A 24,497-nucleotide genomic window follows, 5' to 3' on the forward strand; every position below is an offset into this window, starting at 1 on the left:
ATGGATTGGTAGAGGTGGCGCGATTGCTTGCCCCCAACATGTTAAGTTGGTTGTGAACATTTTCTTGGGTGACTTTTCGGTTTAAATCAGTAAATTGGGAGATTTTAGGCTAATTCTGGAGAGTTTGCTCATTCCAACCAGAAGCGTCGCAGCCGCAAGCAGCAGATGCCACCCCTCCTCCGCAGTCAATTCCTATTTCTTGCGGAGTTGATGATATTATGTCTTAGTTATGAAGAATAGATTGAAATTAGATTTACTCGGTAAAATTTAAAACGTTTCATTTTCCCTCGCTGGCCACAGAAAATAGGCCTGGGGGCCGCGGGTTGCCGTCCGGTGCTCAACAATATGAAGACATACTAGCACAGACATTGCTTAATTAGCATCGCAAAATTAAATGAATGCGTTAATCAAAGATCAAAATTTTGTTTTGGGGCTTAGGCCGCGACTACAAACCAAACGTAGGATGCTGGGAAAAGGTTGATAACTTTCTGAAGAAAAAAAGAGTTGAAATGAGTTCATCAATCAACGAAAGAAGTCGAAGTCGAATTCTTAAATGTATAAATAATTTTGACGTCACAGGTTTACTGTTAATCTCATTCAACACTTGATTACGAATCTTTGAAAAACTAAACAGGTTTAGATTTTAATTTATTTACGAATACGTCATTTATTTGTAAGGTTTAAAGTGTACAGCGAAATTGTGAAAAGAAGAAACTTTACAAAATAGTCAACTTAAGGAATGTCCTCAGGTAAGGTTAATTAGACACAATTGCGAAAAAATCCTTTTTCAATCACAAGGGATGACGTTTAATTTTGAAAATCTATTCGAGAGTAAAGTCGTAAATGATAGCTATAATGTGGCATTGACGAAACGTTGCAAGGAAAAAATTGCTAATCTGTTATTATTAGTGTATGAAGATTCCTATACTGAAACTGGCGCTGTGTTCAATAATTTCTTCAGTAGAATATCTCTTGCAAATTTCTCTGATGGTAGTGGAGTGTAGGGGGACTACATCGGTAAATTGTGATCAATTTGGAATTAGATAGTTATATTTAAATTGAACATTTATTTATATTCTACTAGCTTTTACCTGCGGCTTCGCCCGCAAATTTCAGAATGTTTTAAAATTATGTTTCTACTTTCATGTATTGTGATAAACGCAGTAATTTCAACATGAAGTTTGTCTTTTTACGAAGAATAATTAAAACTTTACTGTAGACTACTTTTTTCTTCGACTATATAAACAAAAAGATCAATACGATAAGAAACTAACACTATGATCACTTACCAATTCATGAAAATACGCCAACATAACACTTTTATTTTCAGTTGTAACCTTATTTAGATCTTCCTATTGTTTGATTGTCTCGTTTGATTTTTCCTGTATTAAGCTATTTGAAGCTTGTTCTGCTTCATTTAGGACATCTTCCGGTAAAACACAATCATTCAAACACATTTTGCGAAATTGCTACTTTTATAAACGACCAAATGTAACTATGACACCTGAACATATCATGCAAACGCGAAAACATTTTTTTTTTGCTTAGCAGGCTTAAAAATGATAATAGGGGTTGCTTTTTGTGGGTGTCAAGCGGGAAGGTGACGATATACTCAGAGGATGAAATAGGGGTGAAGCGGCGAAGGTTCTTAACAGGGTTGAAAATGGTAGTAGGGGTTGGTTTTTGTAAAATTAAAGTAGACAGTAATTTTTTTCTTGTTTTGAGGATCAAGTGTACAAAATTTCATCAAGATCGGAGTAAAACTGTAGATTTGTATACAAAATATACAAACAAACAGACATTCAGTTTTATATATATAGATTATAGATGATGTAAATTGAACAAGAGTTAATAAATTCTTTTTAACAGTTTCTTTTCCAAATCTTCTCTCAGTGTTTGAGATTCATTACTGTGAGAAACTTTTCAATTTACAACAAAAAGTCAGATATCAAGATGCTGTACGTACCCTTCTGTGTTTCCATGTTTACCCATATTAAGTTAACAGGTAAGAATTTACACATGAATTTTGTTCTATACCTCCCTAGAAAGTGAGTCTGTATTCATGGTTACCAATGGGTGAAGGGTTCACTTTCGCTCACGCATAATTGAAATTCGATTTTATGAAAAACAATTTGTATATTGAAAATAATCACATACCAATAATAACTATAACAATTCATCATTTTACATAATTCATCACAACGACATATGTATGCCCATCATTAGTACAACTTTCTGAAAGATTCATTCTTCGTCCCGCGCTTCCAGTAAAAACTTGCAAACATCGTTTCTTGTAAAAACGTAAGATTTAAACAGCTGATCCGTGATCCGTAATACGTATAGTGCGACTCTTCAACGCCAACTTTGAGGATAAATTTAAATGAACGCACGATATATTTGCGTTTATTATACTCGTAAATTTAAGATTAATTTCATTAATCAGAAATATTTTATATGTTTTAAAATAAAACGGGGTTTCCACAAGGTCAGAGAGATTACTTAACATAAATAAAATTTCAAAGTGTTATTTTCCAGTAAATTATTATTTTTAAATTTTCATTCCACATTTCTGTGTATACGTAATCTCATAGGTTATCAATCAATCCAGGGAAAACCACAAGCATGACCTTATAATCAAGGATAAACTTTAAAAGTGTCAGATGTGAGATGTGTAGAGGCTGCGCAGAATGACCTTTTCATTTATATGTGAAGATTTAAAGTAGTGATATCCAGTTCTACCCCATGTCGAAGAAATTCCTCGAAATTGAAGAAACAACGAAATTTTGTCATTTATTAGAGCAATCGACAAACGTATAACTCCCGAATTTAAGACAAATATGTGCGGAATAAAACTGTTGCTTTTGTGTTTCGTCGGTGAGTGTAACAAAGCTTGTTGTGATCTTTTATTTAAATATATCTTTTTTAGTTATACAAGAAATAATCAATGCCGGGTACGTCTTGGAATAGATTTAAGAATTTAGTTTCGCTTTAACATTTATACAGTTATTGCGCCATGTTATTGTCACGTCCGACTTAAGTGGCTACTTTGTTGAAGGGGTGATTGTCCTTTACCTCCACATCCGTCTTTCGGTCGGTGGTCAGCAACGAACAATAAATTTGGATTGATGCGAGGAGTGATGCCGGAATATACAATATTAAGAATAGAATGTGATCAAAATTACACACTAGAAGGATGTACAATTGTTGGTTGTCTAAATGGAAGCTGGACACCAAACATTGGTCGATGTTCAAGTAAACCAGTTCACTTAACGTGACCAAATAAATTCAAATTTATTTCTAGAAATATGTCCCCCAATATATTCCACGCCAATATTAACGGTCAAATGCACCGCGGGAGGCAAACAGTGGATCAATTGTACTGACGCCGTCGACGGTACCGTAGCACACTTCCGGTGTGCTTCGTTCTATGAGGATTCGCGTCTTGCCAGACCTACAGCAGTCTGCACCGATGGAAAATGGAGTGAAAGCGTTCCGGATTGTCGTCCAGGTTAGATCGTTGTGCTTCAATTTAAAATTTGAAAATGTTGCGATTTCTTGTAGTGTGCGGCAAAACCTCCACTACGAAAGACCCCACGTTGATCGTTGGTGGAAGCGTTTCGAAAGAGGGACAGTTTCCTTGGCAAGCGGCTTTATATTCGTCTGTCGATAAGTCGTTCCTTTGTGGGGGAAGCTTATTAAACGAAAGAGTTGTCTTGACGGGTAAGTCTTCCACGAAGCGAAAGTGAAACGTTCTTACCATTTTCTAAAATAATAATAGAGTTCTTATTTTTATTTCATCTAGTCCATTTTTTCTAAACATATGGCGTACCACATCCAAATCAATTCTGGTTCACGGTGTTCTTCCACCAAGAGTCTCTTCCAATAAATGTTTGAATCTTCTTCTGTTCACATTAATTATCTTTCTAGAATTTTTATTTGTGATTTAACTCTACAATACAAGTACTTTCAGGACTAAACCCAACGATTTTTTTCCTGTTCTTTGCCAACACGTTTTCACCATATTTCTTAGGTTACTAGAATTCACTTCTTCTTCCTTAATTTGCTGCTGTCACATCAAACACATCTTTGTCATTTATCGATGTTGTTCCATTGTATCTTTGAATTTATTAGCCGCCCATTGCATAACCGATATCTACGGAAAGATGCTTCCCAAGGAAGATTATCTTGTGGCAGTTGGAAAATATTACAGAAAATATGGCGATCCTCAGGACTCGAATCATTCTCAAACCTCTCTCGTAAGTTGGATTAATAACGTAGAGTAAACATTAATTTTATTTAACTTTCTAACAAGATCCAAGACATGTTCGTCCCTGACGAATACGAAGGAGATACTCAGAATTTGTTGGCAGACATTGCTGTAATTGTTACGATAAGAACTTTCAAACTTTCGGTGAGAGTTCAACCTGTCTGCGTTGACTGGACAAGAAATTATGAAAGTGCTGTATTGAACTCCAATCAAACTAAAAAGGGATTTGTAAGATTTACGAAACAAAATTTATAATTTTCTAATATAGTGCAATATTACAGGTGAGCGGTTGGGGTTACACTCGAGAACACAGCGACTTATCGAACGTTCTTAGACAACTAAGAGTTCCATCTATCCCTAATAAAAAGTGTAAAAAAGACATACCAGAAGATTATAAAAAATATGTTACCTATGACAAATTATGTGCAGGCTATTTGAAAAATGGTAATTAGTTCGATTATTTTTCACTCGGTCGAATTTTCAAAATTGGTTACAGGTTCTTCGGTTTGCAGCGGAGACAGTGGTGGGGGATTAGTTTTTAAATTTTCAAACAGATTCTTTATTGCTGGCGTTGTCAGCTTATCTCCTTTAGCTAACACGGCGGACGGAGGATGTGACAGTCATCAGTACGGCCTCTACACTGTGGTCTACAACTACTCTGAGAATTTCATTTTGAGAAATATGGTTCGATTTAAACCGTGAGTTGAAACGAATCAGAGGAATGTCTCGATTACCTTTCAGTTTTAGAGCTATTGGTGAGGATAGCATGTGTGAAAGTTGCACAACAGTTACTCCGCCACCGACCACTACTGAGCAACCTGGATCTACCGTCGGCTCAACTAAACCCACCGAGCCTACAAAATCAACCGAACGACCACAGTAAGTAAAAACTGCGACTTGGAAGAAACCTATTGATAAAAATGATTAAGGGATGGTTGTATTTTGCCGGAACATCCGGATTCAGGTCGCTGGTCAGTTTTGGGAAACTCCGCTCAAGAGTTTTCACCAGGAAAATTTGTCGAGAAATATACCATTCTAGTTGTACAGTGCAACGAGAAGCATAAACTGGACGGTTTTGAGTATCTTGTATGTCGTTCTGGGAGTTGGTCGGAAAAAGTTGGCAAATGTCTAAGTAAATGTCGAAACATTTTCTTTAAACTTGATTTACATTTTTAACAATCTTACTTCAGAGACTTGCTCGTCCCTGCAGAACACGCTCACGACAAAAGTGGTTTGTTTGTTTGAAACCAAAGAGACTGACAACTGCACCGATCCCGTTGATGGTACACTTGCGAAGTTCAAATGTGCTCCATTTTATGAAGAAAAGAGTATAAATCTCGGTCCTCTATTGTGTGTGGATGGCACTTGGTCCAAACCTCCTCCTAAATGTGTTCCAGGTTAGTCAGTCAATAAAAAAATGTGTTGACGAGAAACACTTTCAGCACCCATGTAAGAAATTTGTTAAGAACCATTTTTTAGTTTGTGGTCAAAAATTCACTCCTAGCGCCGCATTAATCGTTAAGGGAGATATAGCAAATAAAGGAGAATTTCCTTGGCAAGTGGCTATTTATCGACGAAGAGGAAATCCAGAAACAAAGCAATTAATTTGCGGTGGAACTTTAATAAGTGAAAGAATCATTTTGACAGGTGACTTTTTCCCAATCTGCCGATTATCAGGTCAATTGTGATATTTTTTAGCTGCGCACTGTGTCGCAGAGTCTAAGGACAAATTGCGTCCCAAAAGTAATTTAACCCTTGCAGTTGGAAAATATTATCGCAATTATGACGATCCTCGGGACGCCCCTCAAGCGCAGTTCTCTGAGGTTGAATTATGTTAAACAAATTGAAGAAGTTCACTTTTGCATTTTTTGTTTAAGGTGGAAGAAATTTTCGTTCCTGTGGAGTACAGGGGTACTATCCAAAATTATTTTGGAGATATTGCAATAATTGTGTCAAAAGAAGTCTTCAAGTTTTCACAAACGGTTCAACCGGTTTGCGTTGACTGGACGAAGACATACCTGGAGGACTTTTTAAAGTCTGAGACAAGGGGACTTGGACATGTAGGTTTCATGCTTTTGATATTAAAATTGGTGATATTTTATAAATCTGCATTGTTGTAGATTAGCGGTTGGGGTTTTACTGAGGGAGGTCAAAAACCATCAGATGTACTAAGAAGTATTAGAGTTCCTCTGGTTAGTCATCAAAAATGCCGTTCGCAGCTTGAGGAAGATTTCGAAGTATTTTTAACAATCGACAAACTGTGTGCTGGCTACCGAAACGGTAAAACGTTGAATAAAATACTGCTCTTTACCAATTGCAAATAATTATTTGTATACTTATATTAACCAAATATATTTTAGGAACCTCTGTCTGCAACGGCGATGCTGGAGGAGGATTGGCCTTTAAACATGCGGACAACAGATTCTACATTTTTGGAGTTTTGAGTGTCAGTGCAAGTACCGACGGAAAATGTGACACTCATCAGTACGCCTTGTATACTGACGTTAAATATTACGTTGACAGCTTCCTGTTAGAAAAAGTCGCTCGATATAATATTTTATAGAATCATAATAGTTAGTCTTGTGAATTTGCTCAAACTTCAATAAACCTAACAATTATTACTTGTATAATTTGTGGACTAATTTGTTCCCTAGCTTATCGTGGGACAAGATATGGATTTTGAAGGGAAAAAGAAAGAAAAACAGACGGAAGAGACAGAGGAAGGAAAGACGATAGAAGGAGAGTGACAGGAGCCGCTTGAGGAGAAAACAGACGAAAGTAAAGTACCGGAGTTGTTAACTCTCGAATTGGAAAAAACTTTAGGCAGAAACCTGTGCAGAAGACGATTCTCTGTAGTAGTGTCGCCATCCAGATCGATTAGGTCGCCATGACACTCGGGAACATCAGCTCCGGGAATGGAGAACCTTTCGATCATGGAGTTCAAGTGGGATGAAGAGAGATGTCAATTTGTTAAAAGGAAGAAGCTGAAGGGCACTGAAATGACCCGTCTAACGAGAACGGCATGAGTAACCTCAAGGCGAAGGACTACGCTACTCCCAAGAAACTGAACCTAATCAGTAGGGCCCGGATTTTAGGCAATTAAAAAGTCGGAAATAGGTGCCTAAAATAGTCCCTTAAACTACTGCAAATAGTCCCTTAAAAACTGAAAATAAGCCATACTAGGTCCTTAAAGTTGTGGTTAATTAAATTAAAAAATGTGTTTTTAAAGTTTTAAGTAGGTACACACAACAAGATATTTACTAATTATTTTTTATTAATTAATATACAATACTACAAGTTTGTTAGTTATTTACATTGTTACGTATTTACATTGCATACAAGATATTGCTCTAAATTTTCTACTTTAAAACATTGTCGGTTATCCACCAAAATGGACTTATATTTTGAAAAACTTCTTTCTACCTCGCAAGAGGTAATGGGCGCAAATTTGTAATAAATTTCTTCCATTTTGGTGTCATGTTCCGGCACATCTTCACCTCTAAAAATTCTTGCCAATTCTAGAAGAAATTTGTATCCAGGATTTTTTTCAGTAACATCTTCAAGTTTTTTTAATGCTACTGCTGCTACAGGGCCTGGAGATTTTTTTAGGGAGGTAAATACGTTTTCAACAATTTTGATTGAATCGGTTAAAGGTAACCCATTTTTTTCCAATTGAGTAATACTTTCGCAGATTATTTTAAAATTACTGCGAACATAAATTAATTGGTTTTTTATTCCGGGTTTCTTCATTATAGACTGTGCTTTTTGAATAGCAACAGCAGAACTTCCATCAAAGGACATGACAACCTGTGAGTAGTTAAAAACAGTTTAACAATCAATTAATTTGCTTATCTTTTATATACTTACTTCTTTAATGGAATCAAAGTGTTCGCTGTAAAACATAGCAGCCTGAAGCCATGTTCCCCATCGTGTTAAAATTGGCTGTGGAGGCAGTGGCATTTCTTTTAGTTTTTCTTTGTACATTTCAACTCTCAAAGGTGCCTTAACGAAAATTTTTTTCACGTTCGAAATTAAATTATCCACATCTTCATATTGATAGCGAATTTTTTCAGCCACTAGATTTAAAGCATGCGCTAAGCATGTGACATGCACAATTTTTGGATAAAACACCTTAAGGTGTCTACCAGATTTTATCATATATGGTGCTCCATCCGTTACAAACAAAAGAAACTTTTCAGCAACAACTCTGGTACTCCACAAGATTTCTACGCATAGAAATTTTAAATCAAAATAAATTTAAAAAAGTGAAAAACCCTTACCTAAAGATTGATTTACGAATCTAGCTATTGTCTCATGATTTGTTCTTTCTAATTGTTTAGACGCCAAAAGATAAGATTTTCCAGGTTCATCTTCTGAAAGTTTCCCAACCAGACAATTCGCCACATATCGCCCAAGTGCATCTGTTGTTTCGTCAACTGAAACCCATATGTTAAAAGGATCCAGCTCATTCCGAATGCGGTCAATAGTCTAAAAGTGAAAATAATTTTAAATTAAATATTAAAAGATAGTATGTTCATACATCTTTGTAGCATTTTGGTAAATAATTTTTCCGTAAAGTAGACTCATCCGGAATTTTTCTACCACAATATTTTGTCAGAAAATTCTGAAACGCAGGATTTTGTAGTTTGTGCCATGGTATATTGGCAGCTAAAAAGACGTTACAAAGTTCCATATTGAATGTACTATTTGCCGATTCCTCCAAGTTCTGTGTCAGCAACGTTTGCCGAAGCGGTGTCATAATGTTCTCTTTATGGATGGCCGTTTGCTCATGCTGTTGCAAGTGACATTTTTTTTCGCATATAAACTACAAAAAATAAAATTTTCAAATAAGTAAAAAATATAAAATGACATATTTTTAATTATGCTTAACTTACCAGTTTACCACAAGCTTTACAAAACATTTCTCGGGTTGATTTTATTTCATATAAATCTTTCTTGCTTGTCCACTGTAATATTTTTTCGCGTAAACTAATTTTTTGTTTCGGCATTATGTTCACTTTAAACAGGTTCACAAGAAACACGACCACTGCACGGAGATAAAGTAAACGAGAAATGACAAATTTGTAATGCTTATATTTACGTCTCCCACCAAATTTCAGAGGAGATGGTTAATTTTATATTTCTTAAATTTTTAGAAAATGACACCCTTAAGGTTTCTCTTATTGTTTCACTTCGGGATTTTAATTTTCGTTTTTATGGCAAGGACCATTTTATAAACGTTAAAGCTTCTAACAATACCTAAGTATCAGAAAACATTAGACCGCGTATACCTGCACCCCTTCGAACAGAGGCAAACAGATAAACTCTGTAATTTATGCCAGTCCAGTCTAATGGTTTGTGGTACTTAGGTATTGTCGGAGTATTTACCGCTGACATCATGGTCCCAACCGTAAAAGCGAAAAAGTAATTCCTGTATTGTACTGCACTTTGTACATTTCAGTAATTACATCTCCTTAAATTTTAAAATCATAAAGCATTGTAAATTTTATTGAGGTACCACTTTTACATTTTCAATACCGTAAACTTCCCAGAATTCGAAAATTGGGAAAAAACCGCAAAAATGAAATTGATTTTTGGTCATTTTAGGCATGTTCAGGCAGTTAAAAGGTAAAATAGGTATTTAAAGGGCATTTTAGGCCGAATAGGCAGAATCAAATATGGCTCTAATTACTCTAATTAAGCCAGAAATCATTTATAGACAAGTTTCATACATGTGCCTTAAAAAATAAAAATAGTCCATTTTGCCTAAAATCCGGGCCCTAAATATGACTATTTCAAAGCAAACACAAACGACGCTTGTCAAGTACCACAAACTTCGAGAACAGATTACCATTCCGGAAGTTCTGTGCCAAGGAACTCGGATTCAACTTACACCATGAGCGACGTTGCGGACCAGCATTCAGCAAGCCCCGCCAAGCGTTATGGTTTTCGGGTCTCTCTTGGGACACAACATGTTAAACGAGGGGCCGCGAGGTCGTGTTCAACGATTGGATGTTAGGAGAAACTAAACCCCTCAAACAGAGAGAGACCCTCGCGATAAGGAAGAATTGACATTTACAGCAACTGGAAAATGCAAACGAAACCGCGACAAAGCTTTGTTGACGGAGTAATCTAAGAACACTTTCAGTTTGGGATGGAAAAGTGGTAACAACCAATAACACATACATAACAATAAAAAAAAACACAGTCCGGTCGACCCTAGCTTAATTGAGCCGGTTTATCGACAAGGGGCCCCCCTTGAATAATATGGAGGGCGCCCGGGACTAAACGATGAAGTACCTAAATGTAGAAGATCCCTGGGTAAGGAACAGCCCGCGCAGATACCTGAAATATAAACCCAATTGGTTGCTACCGGGATGGAAAGTGGAAACTTTAAAATTTTGATTAAAGTGTTAAGTAATAAATAGATACTTGTTACACCAAAAGCGTCACTCGAAATAATTAAAAAGGGGAGCAACAATGAGGGAGTGCGCTTATAAAAAGTGAAAGCCACAGACCCACGCTAAAACTCATTTTCTTTTAGGAAAATTAGTGAATTGTAAAACCTGCTTTGACAACAAAAGGAAAACGTGACCCGTCAATTTTATAAATTTAGCAAAACTAGAACCAGGCTGCCTTACGCTCCTTCGCAAGCTTATAAATGTTAAAAGCGTAATACGTGGGGATGGTCGAGATAAATGTGGATTTTGTAAAACATGGTGGAAACCCACGTGCGACCCATTTGTGTCTTATTATTGTTAAACTACATTTCGCGCGAAGTAGAATTAATTTTAGTACCCCAAACACATACCTAGTTCAAAAACAGAAGCTGGATAGCCACATTTAGCACAGTTCAATTAAAAACAACTAAAATCGCACAGTTAGAACATAGAAAAATACACGGTACTGTAACCTTTCGACTTCCTTGACTTCTCCTCGATGGTTTTTTTTTTCTCATTTGGTGTATTGTTGGTTGCCGCATTCCCTCGGGTGAAATTTTGCGGAAAAATACGAAACAAAAATAATGAGAAAAGAAATATTTACGGATCCTACGTTGTGTTTATTTTTCATTTTGTTTAATTAGGTTCTAACGAGAGGCCGTACCTTCGGAAGGTTTTTCCAAATAGAATTAAAACGATTGAGCACACTTCACTTAAATTTTATTTAACAAATAATCGAGTGTGGTGTTGTTTGGTCCCAACAAGTTATAGAAATAAATAAATGAATTTAATAACAGAAGTTGGTGGAAATTTGACCAAATGAAATTTGACTCGCGGCCCACGAATTGAGATCTGACTCATGAATAAATGACTAAGCTGGGCAAATATACGAGTTTATGGCGCGAACCGCATTATGCGAGTTTGAGATGCGAACTATGTGATCCGATTTAGATTTGAATTGTTTCCCCAATTAAATTGAACCCGACGCGATGCCCTGGAATCTCATAGATCACCCCGGTCTACTCCGGTGGTCGAAAATAAAAGGGAAAAAAGGTTCTAACAGGGCCAAAGGGTACCTCTCTTCACGTGTCAGCTGGCCTAGTTTGGTCACTGTCCCGTTTACGGGTGACATGGCGGTTTGTGCACTTATGCCGGACCACAGCTAATTGAGTGCGACGGACACTGGCGGTAGCTTCCCGAACTCGAGAATCCAAGACATAAATAATGAATGGAAATGTTTTATAATAATTGCATAATGGTTCCCCTTGACAAGAGCACGTTTCCCCAATCGGTAAAGGCAAGAAGATCACATACTTCGCTATAAGGAATTTAATTCAAGATTCTAAAGAGTCACGTGGTCATCAAAAGCTCAAAGAAAATAATAATCTTTACTTTAGAACGATAAAGAACTAAATGCTGTTTGGCTAATTAAATCGCGGCTACAAATAATGTACAAAAATTAGAGAAATAATTTACCTTGTGAATGTAAAGAACGCGGTCACAAAATGGCTGCTGGAAGCACTGAACGTACCTCCGGCTACTTTGGAGATCAAACCCCGAGTGAATCAAAAAAGCCTTGTTTCCCGTCCCGCAATCGGTTTTATCATTTCTCGCGCACCCCCCTTTCGCAACCCCTACTTGACCAAAGTGACCAATCAGCTGGGTTCTACTCATAGACAACACAGTAAACCTATAGAACGCAAACTCTTATGCATTTTCCCCATTTTTTTGGAAACGCACCCACCACAAGCCGTCAGGGGACGCTGCCGTTTTATAAAAATAAAAATCGCGGAAACTTATGCCAAAATTTAAAAAATTATATTTTGACATATCAAGTCATAAGTAATAAATTTACTATTGTGCGACTTTGCACCCTGCAAAGGAATTATAAACCATGTGGAACTCGCCATAGATTTTGAAATCCAATTAAATATCCTGGGCGTTTTATGGAATGGATTAAAAAGACGGGTAACAAGCAGTTATCAACTTTGGAGCCTATGAAAGTGTATAACAGCTACACTGTGTGTGGACTTCATTTTACCAGCAAAGACTTCGGTACGAACGAATATGGCCGTACCGTCGATACAACTTTCCCTCCTTTTCCAGTCCAGACTTACTTCCAGTAATAGTAAAAAAATATTGATAATTATATTTTAACTGAAAAGTACTTTTTATAGAATTTTCATCCGATCTACTGATCTACGACATTTCTACTGAAGACACTATAATTGTGTAACTCCTGTTTTATGTAGTAATGAAGACATAAATTCTTATGAAAGTTTCAAAAAGAAAATAAGAAAACCTGAGCATATTCAAAATTATAAAAAGGCAGAATGTCCATCCAAAATTCGGGTTGCAATGTACCGAAAACGTATAAAACTTCATGCAAAATTCGATGTCAAAATAAAGAGCAATGCAATGCAAGGCAAGGATGCGATAAATTTTTGTTTGCCGCAATTGAGGAAAAGAAATACCAAACCAAAATTTATAAAAATGCAATGGAAATGTATCGAAAAAGATTGAAAATAAAAACTTCAAAATAAATGTTGTCTTTTAGTTTCATAAATAAATTACTTTAAATTAAAATAAATAAAAAAGCCAGGATATCCAGCTGGCTGTGTCTAATTTTGCACCTACCACAAGCCAGTAGATGGCGTCGGGGCACAAAAAACTATTAAGGTACTATATCACAAAGGTATCGCCAACGGTGCAGAGATATATCTCTCTCTCTTTTAATTTCGAGCAATGTTAAGTTAATCTGTTTTGACACGATACAAAAATCCCGTACAATTGTGTACTTCTATCTTTGTCACGCTCACGGGATTTATCGATAATGTCCTCTCTTTTAATTTCGAGGCGAAAAATTGTGGAGCGGAATGGCGCTACCTTCCAAAGATACAGTACCTTAAAAACTATGGGAGTTTGCGTTCTATAGGTTTACTGTGTTGTCTATGGTTCTACTTTACGCCGACCGCGACCCTTTCGATATCTCTAGAACTTTTGAAATTACAGTTTCCGTTTTTCCACCATCATTTTAAATGTTTAAATTTAGACTTTTGTTAGGACCAGACCGAATGTACATAATTTGTTGGTGAATTAGAACTCTGAAAAAGAACACTAAATTACTGACTCTATACAATAATAAACCTCAACATCAAGAAACAACACAATCTAAAAAATGCAACAAACAGAATTAACAGGAACACTGAATTACCGACTCTATACAATAACAAAAATCAGCACCAAGAATCAAACATAATTAAAATGAAATAAACATAATTAAAATGAGACAAACAGAATTAAAATGAAACAAACATAATTAAAATTAATCAAACATAATTAAAATGAAACAAACAGAATTAAAATGAAACAAACAGAATTACAATGAAACAAATTAACCTTATTTTGAAACCTAAATTGGGCTTGAAACGCTGTTACGTAATTGTCATGTCATGCAACTAAATTCCGTTGATCTGCTACTTCTAAAAATTGTTCTACATTGGTTTGATTCCCCAAAACCGTTCTAATTAATAATTACTTCGTAAATTTCATTCTCTCTCTCTCACTCACACGTCTGATTTCTACGACTACCTGGCTTTACCGTTACCCGGTCCTCTGTGTTTTCTACCGACTCCCTTTCTACTTTGCTTTGTTACTTTTCTAACTAAAAGTGCAAACGATTCTAGTTCTTTTCTACGATAAAGCGCTCTGTTTTTAATTTGCAATTCTCGCCCTTTAATTACAAATATGCCACAAATCTGAGAATGCTAAAAAAAGTAAATTAACCTAATGAACATTAATTTTGTTGTTCTCTCAATTTGAAACCTGCTAACATCAAATTCATTAATTCAATTATCCCCTGATTTTAACTGGACCACCCAAATTGTCGAACATGTAATTACAATAAATTTATTGCAACGCTTCCTTTCCCCTGAACACTTGTTCCCCTTGGGCTATGTTTTGCCCCGGACGCGTACCTGCATTTTCAAAGAAAGGTTGGCAGATTTCACTTCAGGAGTGTGGTGCCACTCTTGTGAACAAAGCAACAATAAAATTTACAACTGACCAGCATTTCCGTCGCAAATGAACGGTATTTAAAATATTTCGTTGAAATTATTTTAAAATTAAAATTCTTAATTTATCGAACCTATTCGGACCGTTACAGTACTTCTGTAGTACTCTGCGGGCAAGACCAAAAGTGTCTTCCCAAAAAAAAACATGGCCGTTCATCCCCTGTCGACTTTCACCCACGCCCCCAAGCGGTCGCCGACGGTACCGAACGCCGGTAATTCTATAGCTTTCATTGGCGGTTAGTTTTGAATTCAAAAGCGGTTATCTCAACCTACATAAAATGTTGTCGATAAATTATACAAATCTAATAACTAAGCTGAATATATGAAATTTTGACGATAGTATACACAAGAAATATCCAGACTGTTCCAAAACGGCCTCCCTATAGAAAGCAGGCATGAGCTGACAGCAATAGAGACTCCAGGATGACTGAAATAAATTTTCCTATAGTTCACACAACCGGTGGTATTTTAGAAGGTGTTCACTCACCACCCGAGATCACGCCGCGGCAGGAAGTGTGCGTGAGTGGACACCCCGCCCAGACCTCCCCGTGGTGCCACCGGGTCTACGGTCGGTCGTAGCAGACTTAATGGGCAAATCGGGCGGTTCAGAAGGAGGTTTATCTGTTCCTCTCATTGGATGATGTCCCCGAAAGGTGGACAAGGGTGGATGGCCCTCGGATCATCCGTTTTTGAACTAGGGGAGCAGACAGCTCCCCGAAGTAGCGACTAGGCAAAGCTGAGGGAAAAGAGACGGATATGAGTGGTTTATCTGATGGCCTGTGGCAGGGGCCGAGAGTGGGGGCTTCGGGCTGACGTGAGCCGCCCCCCTAAGGTGGACGGGGAGCCGGTCTTCAGGCCGCTGAGATTAGGGGAGCAAACAGCTCCCCGAAGTTGCCGAACACGCTGTGCTTTAGTTTTCTCGAGATGGTTAATGAGTGGATGACGTGAGGATGTCTTTCGGGGGACCGATGCGCGGAAAACACTGCAAGGGGCCCCTTCTCGGGCGCGGTGTAACATCTTTCTTGCCTTCGGGCAAGAAGAGAACGGGGGAGTCCGCGATCTTTGCCCCCAGGTGCGCTACGGGTAAATGGCAGACCACAATCTGTTTACCCATAAAACGTTCTGGCAGAATACCCAATCCCACCGCTCCGTGGGCAACGGGCGTCGCGGCTCGCAATTTATCTGTGGGACTAAGGGGGTAGGGAAGCCCTTCGGCCTAGCCGGTGCCCTCCCACGGGAACGGACTCTTAGTGGCAACGTGTTTACGCTAACCGGTAGGTAGCAGTCTTTAAGGACCTAAAATTTCAGGGTATAAAGGTCGGGCCAGGGCCCAAGATATTCATTCAGTTCACACAACCGAACTACAAAGTTTTCAATCTCACCAATCCCAAAAGGTTGATTGGTGTTGATATCGCAACAAAATTCGAATTTCGAAACCCCGGCAACTCAAAATTATACCTTGAGGGTGCTCAAATCTGATTTGTCAAGTTTACGATGTCTTTTCCCGATTATCGCTTGAGATAGGACTTCCTTTTTTTTAATATTCAGATAACATAATTACATAAACATTTTTGTTTTATAATACAAAAATTTCTGATAATATTGCGGAATCTGGAAAAGTGCCCCGAATGCTTGCAGCGTTTCCACGTTGAATGGCAAGGGAAATCCTCTCGAAAAGGAATTTCTTTGATTTTGAATCGCCTGATTCCGCGATAAGTCGGTTTCCGATGACATTAATGAAATCGATGGCTTCTTTGCACCAAGGGCCTAAGGTTTCAAATGCTAAACCTTTAAACACGTAGTTTGACGAAATGATATTTGCTATGTTTGCGTTTGCAAGCCATTTCAGCGGCAAAACCTGAGACTTCAGATGATTTCAATACGTAACTGTCTGCAAGTGTATCTACAACAGTGACGTCCCAAACCAAAGGTTGACCTTTAATCCACGGTACTAAAGTCATCCCATCTGGGCGTTTTCCGTCATCCCGAGACAGTCCCTTTGGTTCTAAAGTTGAATTCACATGAATAGAAGTTAAAGACCGGTTGATAATGGAATTAATTTCAGTGTGTCTTGAAAATCTACCACTGCTTTTGAAACAGCTTAGACCGTGGGTGCCAATTTTGTCAACTTTCGCATTGCATTTGCAAATATGAGGTGTACAAAGATTACAACCCAATCTTAAACCAATACAAACTTGGAAGGAAGTGTTATCTAAAAGAGTACCAATATTAGGAGAAGGTATTGCATGTAACCAAGATCCTGATTCTCTGCATTGCAAAGCTTTAAAACGAGCCAAGTCTCTAGGTGAATTAAAGATTAAGTCATTGGCAATTATTCCTTTGATATTAATATTATCCCAATTCTTCTGAAATTGTGGAATTGTTGGTATTTCGTTCTCATTTGCTACACCCCAGACTGCTAAAGCTTCATCATAATGGTGAATATTAAGCTCATTATCCTTTGAGTTTAGTAATAAAGAAACAAGCTTTTTAACCCCATTAATTGAAGATAGGAAAGCAGGGAAGCAAATATCGGAAATGCGACGAATTCCCAGACCACCAAATCTAATCGGTAAAGTGGACTGACGCCATTGTAAATCAGTTAAACGTAAATTAAGTATTCTCTCTAAACAAGACTTTAAAGAAGAATCAATTGAATTAACATAATTAGAAAATTTCCAAAATAGAGTTGTTCTTAATAAAAAATTAAATTTTGGTATGAAAAGACAGTTTTTGATTAAAGTATAAGCCACGTGTCTGTTAAGGAGTTCAGCTTTGTTTAAAAGATTTTCAACTGTAATTATAGTTTTTTCGACGGTGTATTTGAAACCTTGGTCAAAGATTGGAGAGCCTAAAAGAGATAAACTTTCTCGGTCACAGATTTTAATGCCTGGTGCTAAATTTTGAAATTCCTTTATGACTTTTAAATCTGTGTCTCCAGAACAGCAAAAGATCTCGCATTTGTTAAAGTTTAATTCAAGGCCAATTTCCTGAGATAAATTTATAACTTTTTTAAAGTCGGATAAAACTACTTCTGGGTAATCAGCTAAGGTTCCATCATCTAAATACTATATATTCATTTGAGAATCCAAAGATAAAATAATTGGTTGAATCGCAAGACTAAAAATCATGGGACCGCAGGGATCTCCTTGCTGGGCTCCAACAGAAGAAGAAATTAAATGATTACCGAAAAATAAAGTTGAAGGATTTCTATAGCATTGATAAAGATAAGGGTACAGAAGTGGGGTATGACAGATTATCACATTCTCTTAAATATTCCCTTTATTCTTTGCGGAGACAGTTCTGGGACCAGATGTATTACTTAATTAGAAATCTTTATCTATATTTTATATGTACTAAGGCGTAGTTTTCGCAAGGTCAGAGAGGTCTATTATCACAAACAATATTTCAAAATGTTATTTTCAAGTAAATTATTATTTTTGGATTTTTGTCTCACATTTGCTTGTATACGTAAACTTATAGGTTATCAATCGAGGGAAACCACGAGCATGACCTCATAATCAATGAAAAACTTTAAAAGTCTCAGATGTTTGGTAAATTGAGATATATAAAGGCTGCACAGTGTGACCTCTTCATTTATTTCTTAACTTATTTGCGAACATAAATTCCGAATTTAAGACAAATATGTGTGGAATAAAACTGTCGCTTTTGTGCTTCTTCGGTGAGTGTAACAAAGCTTGTTGTGATCTCTCATTCAATAATATCTTTTTTAGTTATACAAGAAATAATCAATGTTGGGTATGTCTTAGAATAGATTTAAATATTTATTTTCGCTCTAACATTTATATAGTGATTACACCATGTTATTGTCACGTCCGACTTAAATGACTACTTTGTTGAAGGGGTGATTGTCCTTTACCTCCTCATCCGTCTTTCGGTCGTTGGTCAATAACAAACAATAAATCTGGATTGATGGAAGGAGTGATGCCGGAATACACAATTTTAAGAATAGAATGTGACAAATATTACACACTAGAAGGATGTACAATTGTTGGTTGTCTAAATGGAAGCTGGACACCAAACATTGGTCAATGTTCAAGTAAACTAATTCGGTTAACGTGACCAAATACATTTTCAAAGTTTACTTCTAGAAACATGTCCCCCGATATACTCCACCACAATATTGGCCGTCAAATGTACCACTAGAGGAAAACAGACGATAAATTGCACTGACGCCGTCGACGGTACCATAGCACAATTTCGGTGTGCTTCGTTCTATGAAGATTCCCGTCTTGCCCGACCTACAGCGGTGTGCACCGATGGCAAATGGAGCGAAAGCGTTCCCGATTGTCGTCCAGGTTAGATCGTGGTGCTTAAATTTAAAATTTGAAAATGGTTCGATTTCTTGTAGTGTGCGGCAAGACCTCCACCACGAAAGACCCCACGTTGATCGTGGGTGGAAGAGTTTCTAAAAAGGGACAGTTTCCATGGCAAGCGGCTTTATATTCGTCTGTCGATAAGTCGTTCCTTTGTGGTGGAAGTTTATTGAACGAACGAGTTATTTTGACGGGTAAGTCCTCCAAGAAGCGAAAGTGAAATTTTATTACTTCTTTCTGAAATAAATATAGAGTTCTAATTTTGATTTCATCCAGTCAATTTCTTCTAAACTTATGGCGTACCACGTTCAAAGTTTTCTGCTTCACGGTGTTCTTCTACCAACAGTCTCTTCCAATAAATTCTTGATTCTTTTTCTTCTCATATTAATTATCTTTCTAGAATTTTTATTTGTGATTTCTCTCCACAATTCACATCAAGAACTAACACCAACGGATTTCATTCTGCTCTTTATCAACACGTTTCCATCATATTTCTTAGGTCATTTCATTAGAATTCATTTCTTCTGTCTTAATTTTGCTGCTGTCACATCAAACACATCTTTGTCACATATTGATGTTATTCCAAAGTATTTTTGAATTTATTAGCGGCCCATTGCATAACCGATGTCTACGGAAAGATGCTTCCCAAGGAAGATTATCTTGTGGCAGTTGGAAAACATTACAGAAAATATGACGATCCTCACGACTCGAATCATTCTCAAACCTCTCTCGTAAGTTGGATTAATAACGTAGAGTAAACATTAATTTTATTGAATTTTCTAACAAGATTCAAGAAATGTTCATCCCTGACGAATACGAAGGAGATACTCAGAATTTATTGGGGGACATTGCTGTAATTGTTACGGCAAAAACTTTCAAATTTTCGGTGAGAGTTCAACCTGTCTGCGTTGACTGGAGAAGAAATTATGAAACTGCTGTATTGAACTCCAATCAAACTAAAAAGGGATTTGTAGGATTTATGCAACAAAATTTACTATTTTCTGATGTAATGCAATATTACAGGTGAGCGGTTGGGGTTACACTCGAGAAACAAGCCACTTATCGAACGTTCTCAGACAACTAAGAGTACCATCTATCCCTAATAAAAAGTGTAAAAAAGACGTACCAGAAGATTATAGAAGATATATTACCCATGACAAATTATGTGCAGGGTATTTGAAAAATGGTAATTAGTTCGATTATTTTTCACTCGGTCGTATTTTCGAAACTGGTTGCAGGTTCTTCGGTTTGCAACGGAGACAGTGGTGGGGGATTAGTTTTTAAATTTTCAAACAGATTCTTTATTGCTGGCGTTGTCAGCTTATCTCCTTTAGCTAACACGGCGGGAGGAGGATGTAACAGTCACCAGTACGGCGTCTACACTGTGGTCTACAACTATGACCATTTCATTTTGAGAAATATGGTTCGATTCAAACCGTGAGTTGAAATCAATCAGAGGGATGTCTCGATTACCTTTCAGTTTTAGAGCTATTGGTGACGATAGCATGTGTGAAAGTTGCACAACAGTTACTCCACCACCGACCACTATTGAAGAAACTGGATCTACCGCTGACCCAACTAAACCCACCGAGCCTACAAAATCAACCGAACGACCACAGTAAGTAAAAACTGCGACTTGGAAGAATACCATTGATAAACATGATTTAAGGGATGGTTGTATTTTGCCGGAACATCCGAATTCAGGTCGCTGGTCAGTTTTGGGAAACTCCGCTCCAGAGTTTTCACCAGGAAAATTTGTCGCGAAACATACCATTCTAGTCGTACAGTGCAACGAGAAGCATAAACTGGATGGTCTTGAGTATCTTGTATGTCGTTCTGGGAGTTGGTCGGCAAAAGTTGGCAAATGTCTAAGTAAATGTCGAAACATTTTCTTTAAACTTGATTTACATTTTTGACAATCTTACTTCAGAGACTTGCTCGTCCCTGCAGAACACGCTCACGACAAAAGTGGTTTGTTTGTTTAATACCAAAGAGACTGACCACTGCACCGATCCCGTCGATGGTACACTTGCGAAGTTCACCTGCGCTCCATTTTATGAAGAGAAAGGTATAAATCTCGCTCCTTTACTGTGTGTGGATGGCACTTGGTCCAGACCTCCTCCTAAATGTGTTCCAGGTTAGTCAGTCAAAAGAAAATGTGTTGAAGAGAAACACTTTCAGCATCGACTTGAGAAATTTGTTAACAATAATTTTTTAGTGTGTGGTCAAAAATCCATTCCTAGCGCCGCATTAATCGTTAAGGGAGATACAACAAATAAAGGAGAATTTCCTTGGCAAGTGGCTATTTATCAACGAAGGGGGTTAGAAACAAACCAATTAATTTGCGGTGGAACTTTAATAAGTGAAAGAATTATTTTGACAGGTGATTTTTTACGAATCTGCCGTTATCAGGTCAATAATTGTTATATTTTTAGCTGCACACTGTGTCACAGACTATGAGGGTAAAGTGCTTTCCAAAAGTAATTACACCCTTGCAGTTGGAAAATATTATCGCAGTTATTCCGATCCTCGGGACACCCCTCAAGCGCAGTTCTCCGAGGTTGAATTATATTAAACAATTTAAAAAATTGAAGAAGTTCACTTTTGCATTTTTTGTTTAAGGTGGATGATATTTTCGTTCCTGTGCAGTACAAGGGTATGGTCCAAAATTATTTTGGAGATATTGCAATAATGGTGTCAAAAAGAATCTTTCAGTTTTCACAAACGGTTCAACCAGTTTGCGTTGACTGGACGAAGACATACCTGGATGACTTTTTAAAGTCTGACACAAAGGGACTTGGACATGTAGGTTTCATGCTTTTGATATTAAAATCGGTGATATTTTATAAATTCGCATTGTTGTAGATTAGTGGCTGGGGTTTCACTGAGGAAAATCAAAAGCCGTCAGATGAACTAAGAAGTATTAGACTTCCTTTGATTAGTCGTCAAAATTGCCTTTCGCAGCTTGGGGAAGATTTCGAAATATATTTAACATTCGACAAACTGTGTGCTGGCTACCAAAATGGTAATACGTTGAACAAAATACTGCTATTTACCAATTGGAAATAATTATTTGTATATATTAACCAATTATGTTTTAGGAACCTCTGTTTGCAAAGGCGATGCTGGAGGAGGACTTGTCTTTAAACACGCAAACAACAGATTCTACATTTTTGGAATTTTGAGTCTCGCTCCATCGAGCGACATGGGAGGATGTGACACTCATCAGTACGCCTTGTATACTGACGTTAAATATTACGTTGACAGCTTCCTGTTAGGAAAAGTCGCTCGTTATAATATTTTATAGAATCATAATAATTAGTCTTGTGAATTTGCTCAAACTTCAATAAACCTAACAATTATTTGTATAATTTCTGGACTTTTTATGACCATAAACGTAACAATACAGAAACAAAACACCTTCTATTTCAACAAATTTGTTCTCAAGAGTTGCTGCTAAAAACATAAAATCTACTGACGAAAAGACGGTAAATTACGACATCACCACAACGACGGTCTCACTACACTACTTTACATAACAATTTTTTTGACAAAATGGCAAATTTTACTTCAAAAATTTAATTTAATTTTTGATGTAATTTTTTTATTCTATGGGGTTATTTATGATTAAGGTTTTATTTTAATAGACCGGTCAAAGTTGGCGTTGAAGAGTTGATCAGATTACAGATTACCACATGAGTGGTGCGTTCACAATCGACTCTTCATCAACATCAACTTTGACCTGAAATTTAAATGAACACCAGATACGTTGCAAGTTTGATTAAAATATCTTAAAGTATGAAAAAATATCTACGTTCAAAAAAGTGACTACTTTTATTTTTTGAGTAGTGTAGAAAGAGTTTTCCACGATGCGAATGCATTTCTTTTGATTTGATGATTTGTTCTAAGAAGATAAGACACAGCAGAATTACTTTTTTGTGTTACCTAAATTAGAAAAGTGATTTCTGAAACTATCGACTAGATTGTCCATTTCTTTGATTTACCCTTATTGATCTAATGATTTAGTCTTTAATACTGTAAAATTAATATACTCAATGAAATCATCTCTTTGACTAATTAGAGCAACTTTCATCAACAGACGTTTTTTTGTTCAAAATTTAATCTTGTTAAATTCCATTCTCAATGTGTAAAACAAAAAATCAATTCGGTTCTAACGGATGTTAAGAATTTCGAGTTTTATCAGCTTACTTTGGTTTTAAGATGGGTTTGTAACTTGATATTTCCAGAATGAATAGTTTAAAGAGTTCAATGCCATAAACAGGAAATGCACATGGCAACAAATGAATTGCACAATTGTTATTAATTTATGTTAGCAGGAACGAAACATTTTTGAATTTGTTACCTTTCTTCGTCATCCTCATTCTCATATACCAAAACAAGAAACATTGTTGTGACATTTTTTGCAAGAACAATTACGGAAGCATTTTAAGCCTTCCTTCATGCAAATACATTTATTATTTTGGCATCATTGGTCTATGCAAAAAATGTTCATCAGTTTTCTAATGCCATTAGGTATGGGATCCATTGTAGCTAAAACAGGTCGTAAAATGCCCTTATTTAGATCGGGAGATTTTAAATTGTATTAAATTAACCCAACACTACAAAATGCACTAGAATATATTAATTAGGGCATAAGTTCATGACAAAAATGTTATAAACTGCTTGAAGGATATATTTCAAATTTTACGTGCGTTAGCTACTTCTTGCTCTACGTAGAATTTAATGAATGACAAACTATACCTGACTACACAACGTTATACGTAATTGATAAATGCATTTAAAATTTGAGTGAAGTATGTAGGTACATAATAATTATTTTTTAATGTTAATACCTTAGCACATGTTGACCAAAAGCATCTGGTGGCAATTTTTTTAGCAGACTTATTGAAGGTTGTAGTCAGTTTATACCTCAGTTGGTTAAATATGTTTTTAGAATCTGCGTCTCTAATAGGTCTATTATTGTATTCAATTTGGAGTCGTTTATGGCTATCTCTTAAAGCACTCGTGATTTAATAGATCTCTAAGAAAATGTTAATCAATAATTCAGTGTATTATTGTCATTTACACCAAGAAACTTCCAAAATTAATGTTTAAACTCTACTTTTTAACATATGTTGCAGATGTAGTTGCATCCGTTACCTTGAATTACCAATTAATACAAAATTCCCTAGAATTTGACAATTTAATTTTTTTATTTAAAAATTAAAACAAGGGTGCAAATTATAAAAAATAACATAAAAAACTCGTTTTATAAGGGCATTGGCGCACTCGTCCTATACAAAACTCCCCTACGGGTCGTTTTCTACACTTGGGACTCGTGCGCCAAATCAACCCTTATAAAACTCGTTCTTTAATATAC

The 24,497-nt window shown here is 36.6% G+C and overlaps 3 protein-coding genes across 4 annotated transcripts; 2 read left to right on the top strand and 1 right to left on the bottom strand.

Annotated features, from left to right (window-relative positions):
• Positions 1–2,630: 2,630 nt before the first annotated feature.
• Positions 2,631–6,897, top strand: LOC138129056 (ovochymase-like). Its single transcript, XM_069045300.1, has 17 exons — positions 2,631–2,874; positions 2,927–2,951; positions 3,056–3,252; positions 3,302–3,508; positions 3,562–3,720; positions 4,132–4,256; positions 4,313–4,495; positions 4,549–4,711; positions 4,764–4,965; positions 5,015–5,146; positions 5,197–5,399; positions 5,458–5,664; positions 5,747–5,914; positions 5,966–6,090; positions 6,145–6,327; positions 6,388–6,547; positions 6,628–6,897. Exons 1-17 carry the CDS (start codon positions 2,838–2,840, stop codon positions 6,828–6,830), a joined length of 2,679 nt encoding a protein of 892 aa, XP_068901401.1. The 5' UTR covers positions 2,631–2,837; the 3' UTR covers positions 6,831–6,897.
• A 464-nt stretch (positions 6,898–7,361) lies between these two features.
• LOC138129060 (uncharacterized) lies at positions 7,362–10,080 on the bottom strand. The gene is made up of 4 exons (XM_069045304.1): positions 8,808–10,080; positions 8,548–8,755; positions 8,135–8,493; positions 7,362–8,074 (listed from the first exon to the last, which is right to left on the bottom strand). The coding sequence occupies exons 1-4, from the start codon at positions 9,024–9,026 to the stop codon at positions 7,586–7,588; spliced, it is 1,275 nt and encodes a 424-aa protein (XP_068901405.1). The 5' UTR covers positions 9,027–10,080; the 3' UTR covers positions 7,362–7,585.
• Positions 10,081–18,331: 8,251 nt separating this feature from the next.
• On the top strand, positions 18,332–22,488 carry LOC138129058 (modular serine protease-like). Of its 2 annotated transcripts, none has more exons than XM_069045301.1 (17): positions 18,332–18,462; positions 18,515–18,539; positions 18,644–18,840; positions 18,893–19,099; positions 19,153–19,311; positions 19,724–19,848; positions 19,905–20,087; positions 20,141–20,303; positions 20,356–20,554; positions 20,604–20,735; positions 20,787–20,989; positions 21,048–21,254; positions 21,336–21,500; positions 21,553–21,677; positions 21,740–21,922; positions 21,983–22,142; positions 22,219–22,488. In XM_069045301.1, exons 1-17 carry the CDS (start codon positions 18,426–18,428, stop codon positions 22,422–22,424), a joined length of 2,676 nt encoding a protein of 891 aa, XP_068901402.1. In that variant the 5' UTR covers positions 18,332–18,425; the 3' UTR covers positions 22,425–22,488. The 2 variants fall into 2 exon arrangements, with proteins under 2 accessions (XP_068901402.1, XP_068901403.1); XM_069045302.1 differs by lacking the exon at positions 22,219–22,488 and having other exon boundaries at positions 21,740–21,773; positions 21,823–21,922; positions 21,983–22,127.
• The last annotated feature ends 2,009 nt before the right edge of the window (positions 22,489–24,497 follow it).

This window comes from Tenebrio molitor, chromosome 4 (genome assembly GCF_963966145.1).
Source record: "Tenebrio molitor chromosome 4, icTenMoli1.1, whole genome shotgun sequence".
Lineage (NCBI taxonomy): Eukaryota > Metazoa > Arthropoda > Insecta > Coleoptera > Tenebrionidae > Tenebrio > Tenebrio molitor.

What these genes read in the sequence shown, in the direction of transcription:
- LOC138129060 (XM_069045304.1), bottom strand. Translation starts at nt 9,026, where the DNA reads ATGACACCGCTTCGGCAAACGTTGCTGACACAGAACTTGGAGGAATCG. An exon ending in ATTCGTAAATCAATCTTTAG is followed by an intron (nt 8,494 to 8,547) that starts GTAAGGGTTTTT and finishes TTCTATGCGTAG; the next exon opens with AAATCTTGTGGAGTACCAGA. An exon ending in ACTTTGATTCCATTAAAGAA is followed by an intron (nt 8,075 to 8,134) that starts GTAAGTATATAA and finishes AACTACTCACAG; the next exon opens with GTTGTCATGTCCTTTGATGG.
- LOC138129058 (XM_069045301.1), top strand. Translation starts at nt 18,426, where the DNA reads ATGTGTGGAATAAAACTGTCGCTTTTGTGCTTCTTCG. An exon ending in CGAACGAGTTATTTTGACGG is followed by an intron (nt 19,312 to 19,723) that starts GTAAGTCCTCCA and finishes TGAATTTATTAG; the next exon opens with CGGCCCATTGCATAACCGAT. An exon ending in AAATCAACCGAACGACCACA is followed by an intron (nt 20,736 to 20,786) that starts GTAAGTAAAAAC and finishes ACATGATTTAAG; the next exon opens with GGATGGTTGTATTTTGCCGG.
- LOC138129056 (XM_069045300.1), top strand. Translation starts at nt 2,838, where the DNA reads ATGTGCGGAATAAAACTGTTGCTTTTGTGTTTCGTCG. An exon ending in TGAAAGAATCATTTTGACAG is followed by an intron (nt 5,915 to 5,965) that starts GTGACTTTTTCC and finishes GATATTTTTTAG; the next exon opens with CTGCGCACTGTGTCGCAGAG. An exon ending in CTCAAGCGCAGTTCTCTGAG is followed by an intron (nt 6,091 to 6,144) that starts GTTGAATTATGT and finishes TTTTTGTTTAAG; the next exon opens with GTGGAAGAAATTTTCGTTCC.